The sequence below is a fragment of the Ambystoma mexicanum genome, chromosome 3p (assembly GCF_040938575.1).
Source record: "Ambystoma mexicanum isolate Mex_15411 chromosome 3p, UKY_AmexF1_1, whole genome shotgun sequence".
NCBI classification, from domain to species: domain Eukaryota; kingdom Metazoa; phylum Chordata; class Amphibia; order Caudata; family Ambystomatidae; genus Ambystoma; species Ambystoma mexicanum.
Genome location: NC_090925.1, coordinates 1,086,646,470 through 1,086,661,286, shown reverse-complemented (window position 1 = coordinate 1,086,661,286; position 14,817 = coordinate 1,086,646,470). Strand labels below are relative to the sequence as shown.

At 45.5% G+C, this 14,817-nt stretch overlaps 1 protein-coding gene across 1 annotated transcript in view; it reads right to left on the bottom strand.

The window, feature by feature from the left end:
* Positions 1 to 4,705: 4,705 nt before the first annotated feature.
* GRXCR2 (glutaredoxin and cysteine rich domain containing 2) overlaps positions 4,706 to 14,817 on the bottom strand; it is a 149,638-nt gene continuing 139,526 nt past the window's right edge. Inside the window, exons 2-3 of the mRNA XM_069652451.1 lie at positions 13,310 to 13,540; positions 4,706 to 12,347 (exon numbers count right to left, since the gene is read on the bottom strand). Of these exons, the coding sequence (XP_069508552.1) occupies positions 12,168 to 12,347; positions 13,310 to 13,540 (411 nt within the window). The 3' untranslated portion in view covers positions 4,706 to 12,167. The remainder of the gene's footprint in view (positions 12,348 to 13,309; positions 13,541 to 14,817) is intronic.

Below are 14,817 nucleotides of genomic sequence, written 5' to 3'. Positions count from 1 at the left end.
TGACTGGTGTTTCGCCAGTGACTCTACAAATACCTGGTTTAAAAAGCAGAGCCGGTTGAAACGCTCACACCTGATACTTGACAGCTTGAGCTATGACTTTATATTCTGGCTGTTTTCACTTTCATTAACAAGAAAAACAGAAAGAATCTGCACGACTCGAATTCTCAACTAAAGTCCATTTGAACTGCTCCCTGTAAGGAAAATGTACTTTACATTAGAGCTGGGATAGTGAGCCAAGGGCCTTCTGTCCGTGGAGAGATGGATGGTGTAACGGTGGGGATTTGCAATGTCGGATCCATACACAGGAGTGCATAGAATGCCCCAATGAGGAGCCGTGAAGGAATTGTGAGGGGGAGGGTCAGAGACGTCTTTATGGACGAGTACAAATGTGCCAGAGCATCCGCTTTGGTAGGCCCCCCACATGACTGCCTAATAACAAGAAGCCAGTGCCCATTTTCTTTCACTACATAAATAACATGTCATGATATTGAACAGTGCACAGCCTGGAGGCGGCTGACAAGTATGTTACATTCTGAACAATGAATCCTGTTATGCATTACATGGCCACTGTAGTACATACAGTTTGTGTGCCTCCTGTGCAAAACGCAGGTAGCATTTTCACTTTTTGTGGGAGATATAGTCATAAGAAATAATCACAGCTGAAATGAACATTGATACATTTGAGTGCCACAATGGCCCAGCAGGTAACTCAGTGTGTTAAGCACTTGTTGGAAAGATCGGTGTTTATATGATAGGTTATTTATAACGCGCTCAATACCCAGAGGTTTCTAAGCACGGACGCGGGGATCGAACCGATGTTGCTCCATGTCGTCTTGCTTCCATGGCGAGCACGTTGCCCCTGAGCTATCCTCGCGAGAGCACACAGCCTTTCCTCTCTCTGATACTGATCAACATGAGCATACACATATATTTACTTTGGTGATAGTAACACATACTGTCCATCTCAACCTTTCGTCCTTGTGTCGCTGATAATATAACTGAGCTGTCCGATGTAAAATGTAGGCAAGTCCACCTATTCTGCTATGCATAACACTGCTTGTCCCCTAGATAGAACACATTTAAGTCTATTTTAAAATGATAGATAATATTAAGAGATGGCTAAATGTGGAGCATGAAGTTGTGCTGGCCAGATGGAAGTTCAGTGCCCTCTTTTAAGGATTCCTTAGCCTACGTGAATGCCTCAATAGCGGTCATGTTTTGATATGTAGTGATATAATGCTATAATGCTTGGCCCAAACTGGGACTACATATTCCAGAATGCATTCTGCTTCATTCCATACAGTGTGTTGTGGGAATATATGTTCACAATGCACTTCTGTCGGCTGGCACTGCAAATGGAGTCAGCCCTATAGACCTCTCAGCACTAAGCCTATTTTTATTTTATTTTATTGAGCATTTGTTAGGCGCTTATACAACAGAATTGTGTTTCAAAGAGCCACACAGCTAAATGGAAAGGGAACAGGGAAGAGAAAAAAACATTAGTAAAACCGTAAATGTACATTCTTGGTCATACTAGGCCTTGTGGTATTCGGACGTGCAAGTGCATTGAAGAGAAGTGCGGGAGATAAGGATGGGTGGGGGTGCAAGGAATGGACCAGTGCTGGTGAGGGGCCTGGGAGAGAAGTGACAAGTAGAAGCCAAGGAGGAGGCCTCAGACTTAGTGCTAGTGCGGGTGACTGCCAAGGGTGGGATGTAGAACCGTCAAGCAAGGGCCCGCAGGGGCAGTATAGTGGAGGTCAGAGGTGTGCTGGTATCGACTGGGTAGAAGGGTCTGGTATTCATGAGGACCAGCCCACCGGTCTCAGCAGCAGTGGGGTCATTAGCAGGGAAGGGAAAGAGGGAGACAAAAGCAGAGTTTTTAGCAGTTTCCGGAACTTAAGGACGTCCGGCTCAAGTCTGAGAGGGGCAGGGAGGCTGTTCCAAAGGGAGGCACCAGCTGCGGAGAGAGACCTGCCCCCCACTCTTTGCTTGGTGTAGCATTTGACAATCAAAGAGTTAGAGGAGTGGAGGGTTCTGGCGGGGGAGTATTTAGGGAGGGGAAGTTGGAGATAGCGTGGTCCCAGGCACCAGAAAGCCTTGTGGATGATGCAGAGGGTCTTGAATTTGATGCTTGTAGCCACCGGGATCCAGTGGAGAGATTGTAGGGCTGGAGAGATATGGTCCCTGTGCTTGAGGCCAAGGATAAGTCTTGCAGCCCTATTCTGGATTAGCTGGAGTGGCCTAAGGAGGAAAGAGGGAGATTGAGAAAGAGGCTGTTGCAGTAGTTTAGCCTAGAGAGGACCAGAACTCTGGAGACATCGAGCTTCTGGGGTAAGGTGAGGGAAGGCAGAATGCCTCTGAGTAGGTGGAGCTGGAATGGGCCTTCTTGGTAAGGTCCGTGATGTGAGGGGTGGAGAAGAGAGTGGGGTCGAAGATGACCCAAGGTTTTGGGCTTCACAGGATGGTGGGGATAGATGGGCCAAAGAGGATGGCCAGAGGGTAGGAGGAAAGGAGGGTGCAGGTGTCCCAATGAGAAAGATCTCTGTCTTAATGGCATCAAGACAGAGGTTGTTAGCTGCACACCATGCCTGAATGGCGGACAGACAATCAAGGATGAGAGAGGAGGAAGAGGAGCTAGTAGATGGAAGTTTGAAAGAAAGCTGTGAAATGAGGAGAGGAGGAGATCAGGTGATACAGAGGGGTGAGATAGATATTGAAGAGCCATGGCAATAAGATAGAGCCCTGGGGGACGCCACAGGTACAAAGTGTGGTGGTGGTGGAGAAAGGGCCCAGTTGCAAATGGGAGGGATGATTAGTGAGGAAAGAGGTCAGCCAATCCCGTGCCCAGTCAGTGATGCTGAGGGTATGACAGAGTCGTTTTAAGAGGATAGAATGGTTGACTGTGTCAAAGGCAGAGGAGAGGTCAAGGAGAATGAGAACAGCAGGAGAGTTAGAGTTGAGGTTTGTGAGCAAGACTTCATGGGTGTTCAGGAGAGCAGTTTCCATGCCTTTGGAGTTTACCCAGGAATGGGGTAGTGGAGATAGGGTGGTAGTTAGACAGGCAGGAGGGGTCAGCAGACAGCTTTTTGTAAGAGAGAGTGAACAAGGGAGTGCTTGAGGGATAGAGGGAAAGAGCCAGTGGTGAAGGAGTGGTTGCAGAAGTCAGTGAAAGCCGGGGCGAGGGAGGGGTTGTTGGGCTTAATGGTTCTAGAAGAGCAGGGGCGCACCTGTTTGGAGGAGACATTCATAGAGCAGACAGCTTTAGAGATCTCATCCGGTTCTATGGGTAGGAGGGAGGAGAGTACAGGGGCTAGAAGGCAGGGAGCCAAGGGAGGCAGGGGAGCAGGTGTGGGAGTGGAGATGGGGTGGAGGAGAGTGACTGCAACTGGATTGGTGAGTACCTTGCAGATTTTGAAAAGCTTGGCTGTGTTGTTAGTGGCTCCAGAGATATGGGCTTGGATGTGGGCCCACTTCTTGGAGTGGATAGAGAAACTATATTGCCTTTGGAGCAGCCGGTAGACCAGTTTGCCAAAGGGTAAACCCACTTGCTTATTCTTGGAGGCAGTTTTTAGGCGGATCCTCATGACAGGGGCAAGGATGTCAAGGGTTTAGAGATGGAGAGGTGCAGGTTAGCAAGGAGGGAGTCAGAGGGAGAGTCAAAGGCAGGGGTGCGATGGGGGATGAAGGCGGAAGCAAACACAGCGACTGCAACTCGCTTCATCGGTTGAATGATGCCAAAGGAGGCTGGCAGTGCTGAGCGGGGCTCGGATAGAGGGCCAAGAGGCCCCAGGTGGGAGGAGAGGACTGAGTGGCCAGACCAGTAGATGGGGTGGTGACCGGATCAGAGATAGATATGTCACCAGAAACGAGGGTATCGAGAGCGTCTGGCTGGGTGGGTCGGGCTGGAAGGTAGAATAGTGGGAGAGATGGAGTCACAGAGGGAGCAGAAGTGTGCGGTGGATGATTCAAGGGAGTTGAAGTGGATATTGAAGTCACCAAGGAGGAGGAGTTTGGAAGAAGAGATTGAGAGGGAGGCGGCATGGTTGGCCCATTCAGAGAGGAAGCCGAAGCCCAAACAGTCTGACCCCTATTGGTGGAGGCGTGGAGAAGTCAGCCTGGATGCTGGGATGGAATGCCAACAAAGGGTACTACTCACTCAGGGCAAGCAAGTGGAGGAAGTCAGAAATTGGCTGGGCAATCGCTGGCTTCTTCTTGTGTTTCTTCTCACAGGTGCCGCCCGCTTGCCATTTAAGTAGTAAGAGCCCCTTCAATAAATCCTAAATCCTAATTGGCAGATATTCAAGAACACATCCTCTGATTGGTTGATATACCATGAACCACCAACAAATAATAATGAGAGCTTCAAGCAATGCATAACAAGCATTGCCTATTGCCATGCTAACTAGATATGCTTCTTCCCAACTCTCTCTTACCTGCAACCTTCATTTTTGCAATAAAGTTGCTAATTGTTGCAAATATGTGCCAAAAACAAAAAGTCACCAGTCACCACTGCACAGAAGACTCCTCGATACCCATGCACATATTTCCTTGCCGTGTAACAGAAAAGTATATATATTTGAGGTGCTGTTCCCTAAAATGGATAAAAGGCTGTTGTATCAAGGAACCTTCTGGAAAAAGACACAAGCAATTATTAGAAGCATCACAGCAACACATAATCAAAGCAGCCTTGATTGAGGATTTAGACATCAGGCGTGTCTTCTCATCTTTATTTACAGTGACATAAAACATTCTTATACATTAAAATCAGAAATGAAACATTCAGATTTTTAAAAAATGCATTTTCTTTTTTCGAGACATCTCTGGTTAATCATGACAATTCATTATTTCTGGTGTGTGAATACTCCTTGTAAAATATTAGGTGAAGTGTTCAGTGGCAAGCCGCCATGAATTTACAGTCTGCAAATCCTTAAAATGTCAACTATAAAGGGAAGGTTTTAGTGTTTCACACCGGTAATTTGCTGGTTCGCTCAGGAAATAAAGACAGCAATTGGTTTTGATCTTAAAAAAACACACACTCAAGACGCCCATGAAAGGAAATGGGATAATCTATGGAAACGTGGGTGGTTACGTTTCGTTAAATCTAATAGTGCAGGAAAGAATGAAAGAAATAAAGCATTAAGATTATGTTGGTTCTATTTGGATTTCTTAACTGTCTGCATTTACTAAACAATTTCACTTTTATGATTTGTAACAATATGACTACAAACTCTAGTGTGCAGTGGGATAAAAACAGTTGTGAGGAATCTGTGGATGTTGTTCCTTCTCCGCTAGTGGGGGGGGGCGTTCCCATGGGGCCAGAGCGGTGCATCCACTGTACAATAGTCCCCCTTGGGGTGGTGCCCCTGAGGGAAGCCCCTTATGGGATTAGGGATGTCCATACCCAGAGAACGTGGTATTCCTCTGCTTTATTGGACCCTCCCTCCTCCCCAAGCCAAACGCTCCTTCCCTGTTATCAATCAGTGCCAATGTCATCTATTGTGAGGTCATCCAACCTGGTATGTTAGACCTGAATAGCGGCCATGAAAATATCAACTGTTTCCCATATAACTCCAATACCAGTACTGTGAAGAAGATGACCCGGAGTATGACGATCACTCCAGGGAACCAGATTGAACGGTCTAGTCTCTCACCACATTTTATTGGTCAAGGGAAATACCAAACTAAAGAGGGTAGCCAACATGGAGAGAGCCATCCTCTGACGAGGAAACCCGGAGACTCTGACACGGCGAACAGGGGACTGTTGCAGGAGACGCTGTGCACTGAGGCGAACGGGTGCACAAAGGTAGTCCAAGGAGAAGGAGCCCATTTGCATGCTAGCCAAGCAAACCTTCGGGTGCCCCAAAGTCTGGAAAGCTGCCTGAAAGCAAAGCACCATCCTGAGAAGGGTCTGGCGGAGTGACCGAGAAGAGAAACCCAGTCGTCGTTTGACCGGCGAAGGTGTTGCCGACTGCAGAGAATGCTTAAACGCTGCCAGATCCTCAGAGGGAAGCACCACTGCTTGGAAGACACAAACTATAGAAAAAGGTATGCAGGCAGACCGAAAGGTTTCAGAGGTCCGGCAGGAGTCGCAAAACAACTGCAGAACCCGAGATAAGAGGGGCTGGGACCCACACTTACATGAAAGCAGGAGAATAAGAGAGTTTGGGACCTTGAAAGAAATAGAGACAGTACAGAAGGAAGCATATGCTTGACAGGGGAGGAAACCAAGCTATTACCAAAGAGTTTTGCGAGCCTGGGACCCGTACCCATATGAGAGCCAAACAATAAGAGGGTCTGGGTCCCTGAGAGAAGCAGAGACAGCACAGAAGGGAGCATATGCTTGGCAGGAGAGTAAACCAAGCTATTGTGACCACAAATTGTGAGTCTGGGACCCACACCCATATGGGAATTTGAGAAAAAGAGGGTATGTGACACTGAAAGCAAAGAAGACAGATCAGAAGAAAACCTATGCTTGGCAGGAGAGTACACCAAGCTGGTTCAATACAGAACTCACACCCATATGAAAATATTAAAGTACAGTGCTGTACATCCAAGAAGATACAGGGTCTGGCACCCAAGGAGGTAAAGAAAGGGAAAGTAGAACTAGAAGGAATCTAGGGGAACAGAGGTAACCCCTAATCCTTCGAGTTATACATTGTGGAACATTTATTTTGTCGTTTTGATCACACGAGACATTGGGAACTTTTCTGTTGGGAAAAACTGTCATTACCACTTTACTTGCAAGAGAACACCCTTGCACATTTGATGTAGGTTATTAGTGTTAGGGTCAGAAGTAGGTCTTTGGGACATGACAGTGGCTGAATGTTTATTTTGCCATCCTGACATTTTCACTAGTTTTCTTTGAGGCAGCGAAACCTCTCTTAGCTTCAGGGACAGATAAGCTATTTTCCCAACCCTTTTCATTAAATAAAGGTGTATAACCAAAACAATGCCACCTTTGTTTCTGAGCCTTACTTCTGCACCCTTACACAATGCATAGGTGTCAAAAGATCCCAGGTCACCAGAGACCGTTTTATACAGTCCTGGCTTTTTAGGATGGAAATGTAGACCTAGCTGATGAAACAGTTCCTTACAGGCGCTCTAACCCTTACAGCACTCCGTTGCTGTCCAGCTAGATTCATACTCTAGAAGCACATTGAATACATTTAGCCAACATCACTTTAAATGCTGGAAATTGTGGGTTTATTTATTTTCTGTAAATGTTTGGGCCTATATGTCCCAGCATGCACATGGGGCAAGCTGGCAACTAGCTCACACAATGCAACCATTTGCAACTACGCACCTCTTTTCCATCCCATGTAGTTCTTTCTCAATTTTTTCCCAAACCGGAATCGAAATTTTTTCAGCTTCGGCGCGTTTCACGTGGCTTTACATAAGGCCAAGGCATTGTTGGAGCTTTTCCTTGAAACTTTGGTGCCTCGTCAGTAACTTATGCAGACCTACACGTTTCATATGTGCAAATGATTCTGGGGTGAAAACTGGGACTATGATTTCAAATTGTATTTTTTTTTTACCCCAATAAGTAATCACATGCGTGTCCAAAAGTAATACCAGCATAACATATCGACAATTTAATTATGCACACCTGTTGAGCATGCTATACATGTTGGAAGTCATTAGTGGTCCCAAAGTGGAAGGAAAAGAGAGAAAAGAAGAAAAATAAAGCCCACATAGCAAATTGCATCAATGTCACACTCACTATCCATCAGACAGGATACTATTGCGGAAGCTGCAGGAAACCTTGCATTGCAAAACATTGCAGGAACCCACATAATATACACATTTCACGAAGTAATAAAATGACATACCATTAATGGAAAGGAAGGGTGCGAAGTACGTTGAAGATTGTTGACTGAGGTGTGTGCAGCCCGTGCCCAAACTCTGCATAATTAACACAGCCAGGAGCTAATGCACGCTTCCGCATGGTGTTCACAGGAGAAGTACCCGGTGAAATGTGGTTGAAACGGTTACTGTAAAAGGCATTGCAGACAACCTTTCCACATAAAGGGTGAGTATCGACAGCCTGGCCAGAAGGGATACCAATCCATTTGTTTAAATAGAAATTGGATCTTTGCACCTTTGTGATAGCCAGCCTAATTAAAGCTATCCCGACTGCTCAATATCTACCCCCTTTTCAGGCCAATGTAGTCATACACCCAATATTCAAGGAAAGGGCGTAGAGGGAGACCTGCATGCTGTCCCCCCATAACTCTGATTCGGCAGCGCCTGCTAAAAGCACTGTAAGGATTGGTTCCAGTGGGAACACCTCTTACCAATATGGCTTCAGGAAAACATTCAGAACTGGGGTTCAGGGCCTAAATCTCCATCTGATAATGGAAGGGTACACTAAGGTGAAGGGTGGAAGAATGTGCCGGCCTTCATAGACATCTATCATGTTGCGCTCAGTGGGATATTCTATGGGCAGTTATGAGGAATATGAGAGTAAAGATCTGACTATCAGGGCTGGCCTCAGCGGCCGCAGCACTCTGTGCAGCAAAACGAAAAATGTGGCACTCCCCGCGCACCCCTGTTCATGCGGGGGGGGGAGCACATTTTTCAATAGACGCTGATGCGAAAGCATCGGCGCCCATTGTTATTAAATGCACCCCTCCCGGAGAGTGGGGCGCATTTCATTTCAATAGGGCGCTTTCCGCGGCTTCTCCCACCACGCCAGCTCGGGAGAGACGTTGAATGGCACACCGAGCGGCCGCCCGGGTGGCCCTGTCCTAAGGCCAGCCCTGCTGTCTATAGAGTATAATCATGAAGGTGTGATATGCCCTGGAATCCAGTCAGATACGGCCCCACTGCAAAAAGAACTGCCTCATTCCATTCCTCACAGCAGAGGTGTGTTCAGAACCTGCTCATTCCAGCCTCACACGTGGTGCAAGAGAGCTGTATCCTACTGTAGATGTCATTTCCCCTCTCGGCAAATGGCTGGGATGATGCACTGACAATGCTGGTTACACCCAAAGTAAAGTTTATGAGATTCAGGAATCTCAATCGTAATTCTGTGAAATCATGCCTTAGGAGTACATGCGGCAGAACTGCTGAAGCTATGCCAATTTCAATGAATTGCAGGCACTGAATTCCCTGTAGTGGGCCAACTTTACTACATTAGTCTAAGATTTGCATCTGACTTACATTGGCAAAGTCACATCCAAAATGTATCATTCCATGCTCTCCATGCAAACGGTGGCATGCTAGGTTTACTTAAATGGTAACTCTCAGCGTTATACCCTCTGTACAGTGCAGACTCTGTGCAGTGCTGTGTCCTGTAGTGGGGTATGAAGAACTGGCAAGGTGGAAAACAATAGACGTATCCAAACCAAGTTTCTAAAGAATAGCTTGATGGTCCCTAAATCCAGGATTGTTGCAGGGTGTGATTTAAATATTTTCCCAACACCTGTGTCTCGGATTAGGAGAACGTCTTCTTGCTTTTTGATGATGTTAGTAGTAAATGTGTGTCTATAAATAAGGATGTGCGACTTTTGGGATACCGTTCTTACAAAAAACAAAGAATATGTTTATGTATTTTAATACCTCTCGCTTAGGGAGACCCACTGGGCACCTGTCATCACATTTTTCCCAACATGGTCACATCCCAAGAACAGCTTGCTGTATCGCCTACTTTCATTTAAAAATGTCCAATGTTGGTTTTCCTTAATCTATGCATGTCCACTTATGCATTGTCTGTGGTGACTGTTCTATTCACCCCACACCCCCACAACCTGGTCAGAAAATAGCTTGAACTCACCCCATTGTAAGAAGCCCACTGTTTCGGTCAAATCTGATTTCGTATCTATTGTACGCTCTTTTGTGTTCACAAGAGCATTGTTCCTCCTGCATACAAATAAATGAAAACATTTTTTTTCCCATTTTTAATCTGTTAGTATGGAATCCTTGCAGATATTGGTTGTGTGCTATTTGTGTGTATTCTGTAAACTAGTGAATCCTGTATCTTGCAAATGGTTTATGTGAAAATGAAATAAACACATTTTAATGACTGGAACTCAACCAGTAGCATAATTGCTATCTAGGATATGTGAGTGGTTTTGCGGTTTCTGGTGATCTACTCATCACCCACTGGTTTGAATCTATCATGGCGAACTCGGCTCTTCTGTCTGAAATCAGTAAAATAACAACTAATGCTTTGGATAATAACTATCTACTTAATAATAAAAGGCTAGGTGTATGTTTGTCCGATGCCGTCATGCGCAATAGAGGCTGCCTGTACGCACATAATGTTCTGCTAGAGGGAGCTGTTGCTTTAGGATATACAGTGTTCCAATTTGCGTAGAGTTGTCTGTTGCCACTGCTAGAGGGAGCTGTAGGCTTAGGATATATAATGGTCCTACTGTGTGAATGAAAGCCTGCACTTTGTCCCGTGTACACAAGCCTGTACACTAGTATGTACTATTTAAGCACTAAGATATTTCAATTTGTGGTGTGCATTTTATAAATGCAGAGACATTAGATGGTGCAGTTTCTGGAAATTTACCAAATTTACCAATGCCAAAGGTGAAACAGCCAGCATCAAAAAGAGATAAGCTTTCTGGGTACTTTCCTTAAAAAGAATCAAGACACCCGGATCTTTTACTCAAAAAGAGTCAAGCCTCCCCGGGTTTTAGTCAAAAAGAATCTAGCCCCCCGCACTCCCGGTCCTTCAGTTTTAACATTTGAATATATTATTTGCACTTAAAGATATGTGTTTACCTTCATTTGTTTTTTTTTTATTTGCCCATTTAAAAAGAATCTATGTTCAATGTATTAAACCTATTATGATTCAACACTGTCCAGTCTATTTAATGTAGGGTTTAATTTTTTGTTAAATATGGGTAGGTATCATTTGCAGTTCCTCCAGTCACACCAAGCATTTTTAAGGTCCAGATTGTTGTTGTTATTATTATGGTATTTATTGAGCGCAGACCTAGTTTCGAGAAGCAACAGAGCGCTTTACAGAGCTGCACACCAATCCAGACACATAACGGGGCACCATACAGAGGTGTACAACTTTACAGATGCATAACAGAGCGCTTTTCAGTGGCAAGAACAGAAGAGATATACAGCAGGGGGGTAGGATACAGAAGGGCACATAGGAGGGGTACATCTGTACCGGGCGGTGGAGAGGAGAGGGGCAGGTGGCATTTAGCGAGTCAGGTGGCGCGAGGGGCGACGTGATGGCCTTGTGTTGAGGGGGAGAGACTCCTTGAAGAGGTGGGTCTTGAGTTCTTGTTATATGATAATCTGAATATTATAACTGTTGATCATTTGTATAGACAACCTCATTACAACATTTCACATGCAAACAGCACACACACACACACCACACACACCCCACACACACACACACGTACACAATTCAACATGGCATTAACTAAATAAGCTATTTTTTTCTTTTCAAAAGAGATTTGACATATTTCATCATTGTTGTGTAATGACAGCCATTTTAGAATCTGGACTTCTCTAAGTTACATACCCGTGTCTTCAAAGTTGTAAATTAGGTCTTCCATACACACATCAAAAGTATCGTTTAAAGGGGTGATACTGGGTTCATCAGACGTCTCCCTTTAGATCACATTTAATGGGAGCTATGGGATCATTGTTACTCACTGCAAAGAGGCTGCAGCCTGCAGCTCTCCAGATGGTTTTTCCTGCAACTGTCAGGATCCCTCACCATTCACTATATTGGCAAAGGCTGATGGGATTTGTACAGTAAAACATCTGGAGAGCCAAAGGTTTCAGACCCCTGGACTAGACCAAGCAACCTCTTCCAAAAAAAGACCCAGGTGTCTTATTAAAATGGCAGTGCCACACATCCAATACATGCTTCTTCAAAGATAATTTCAAAACTCCCTGGAAATGCCAGTGGAAGAGTGGAAGATGAGAAAACACTCCTGTTTCAATATTAATGTTTCTGAGTTCCTCATTAAATTAGTTTAGTGTCCGGACATTGCGCAAACCAGCCTGGGTCATTTGATGGATATGATGCCAGACCTGTTTGGGTAGCTACGATATCCTGGGCTGGAATATGTGAGCTGGGCTATAACCACTGCATAGGTGTCCTGTTTGCCGGCGGGAGACAATAAAGAGAACGTTAGCCCAGCTGAATGGCTCCCTGTGCATGCCACACAGAGACATGATAGACATCACACGGTACAGGTCTGACAGGGTTGCAGGCCGTTCTCGTTGCAGGCCGGGCACCGCAAAGCCCGGTATGACTCCTTAAATCGGTTGGCCAACATGGAAAACTTGCTGCCATGGCACAGAGAGCATGGGGCCGAGCCTGATCCCCGACACTGGGAGCATCGATGGACAGCATCCTCCTCCTGAAACAACCAGAGCGAGAAAAGGCGGGGTGCGGAGGGTGGACGTTAGTTAGTTCCAAGATATATAAGCCATCAAATCAATCAAACAGCAATTTACAGGGATTCAGTTCATATTTTACGTTGCAGTCATGTGCCTGATTAAGGGACCCTTACATTTAAAACATGCTTTCCTCCCGTGAGAAACTGAGACACGCTACCGCTCCTTCCCTGTTAATTCCAAACTCCAGTCCAAAAGTCACAGAAACTGTGCTGAAGTTAAAAATTAAAAACCTTGGCCAACCCTTCCCCGCCACGCCATACCTGCTTTTCAGTAAATTTTATTTGCCTATCCTCCCTGGATTGGGGTAATTATTTCCCTGCTCCTTCTTCCACAGACCCTTTTCCACTCTTGTTCCGGCAATCCCTTTTACTGTTCAGTTGGGAACCCTTGTCACGCCACTGAGTCACCCGTTTCAAAAAATTGAGATGCAAAATCCATGCTGCAGAAACATTTCTGAGGTAAAGGGACCTACTCCCACCCTCCTTATACAGTGTTTTGGCTCTCTAGCACAGTTTGCTCTTTATAAATGCATTCATGTACTATTCACCCTCTTGTTTGCAGTAATCGTAAAATGGCGGATTATATGAAACAGGAAGTATCCAGAGAACAGGACAATGTTGGGGTGCGAGAAACTCATGACCGAAAACCAAATGGCATTTGGAACTTCAGAAGGAAACCGTCCCGTCTCTCTTCTCCAAACAGTCTTCATTTTTAGTGGTCACTCCTAGAGATCAACCGCCCTATGAATAAATGGGCATACTATCACCCGCACCCAAACTAACCCCAACACCAGACTGGCTCTCAGCCACCCTGATAGGTGTTTCAGAAAGCCCCACCTTGGGGAGAATCTCTCTTTTGCTGTTGACCCATCAGCCCAAGATAGAACAGTGGTGCTAGGCGGAGACTATTGTCTCTTACTTACCGGCAAGTATCGGCTGGGTTCATATGGACCGTTCCCATCCTCCAGTGTCCTGTGACCTTCAACCCCATCTCCTTCCATCCCGACTGTGTATGCAGGCGCCACATCTCCTGAGTCCTCTTCCTTCTGCCTGAACTGTCTTGGTGGGGTGTCTCTCTTTTCTGCCGGGGTGCGGATGATCTTCAGATTCCGGGTGTAGATGATAATTTTGCCAAAATCTAAAACATCGGAAGACTTTATAGAAAACAGAGAGACCTATCAATGTTTAATTACACCAAGGGAATTGGTAATACTCATTCATATTTGCGGCAACTTGTAACGCACAGTGCATTGGTATTTGTGAAAAAAGTTTCACAAAAATGTGTTTATTGACGTGGAATCAATGGAATCTTTATTTTCGGGGTTTCCGGTAGTGGATTGTCCCTGGGGGATCCTTTTATTCATTCGTTGGTGGTCGACAACTGTTAAATGTGAACTGCTTCATGCCCGGCCATTTTGCTTCTATCTGATGATCAGTAGCCAGTCTTTCACATGCCATGTAGCATAGAACTATGCAGGGTCGGACTGGGACAAGAAACAAGCCCAGGCAGTCAAATAAAAAGTGGCCCACAACAACATAAAAGTGACCCCCATTCATGTGATTCAGCCATTTCCAACTTTTTTAAGCGTACTACTACTACTTGTGATGGTTTCATACCTTTGTAGCCACTGCTGATGAAAACCGTCTGGGAAGCCCTGTTACTTAAATGCATGGGCACCCCATTGTGCTGAAGGTTTGCAGCGTGCAAAGACCACAGACAATCGTCATGCAAATTGGCTCATGGCTACCATTGGTTCAGCAAAGGCCGCAGTAAACACTCTCTGCACATTAACTGAACAGGTTAAGCACAGGCAGCAGCACTATACACTTCCCTTGTTGAAGGGTGCAAGTTCAAGCCCTCCCTGCCACACAGTAGGAAAAGAGCACAGCAAGCAGCCTTCCCTCCTGCATAAAAAACATGAGATAAAGTGGCCATGGAAACTTTATGCACAACTTTGAGCCAGCACAAGCAACAACAGCACAAGTTACCTTGCACAGAAAGATTAGAATAAGTGTCCCACACAAAACAGAAACAGTGCAAATAACAGACAGCAGTGAAAGCTGCAACAGAGCAAATAACAGCAGTGGAGGCTTCGCTCCCACAACAGGTCCAGCACAGGCAACAACAGTGCAAGCGTCAGAATCACAGAATAAGTATAAAGTACTGCCAGCATCAGGGCAAGTATTTCCCCTACCTAACATCTGCAGTGCAGACAGCATCGGGGCAGAGTTTCCCACCAAGGAGCAGTTGTGGCACATTTAAGCAGTGTAAGCTTCAATGACAGCACACATTAGAGACCTTTCTGAATGGGACTCTTGTAGGGATTTGAGTAAACAGCAACTGTTTAACTCATTACCTTATGCCGTGTGCTGCCTTAAAATATTCCCTGAAGTCTCATGTAAATGATTATGGAAAATAGTAATATGTTTG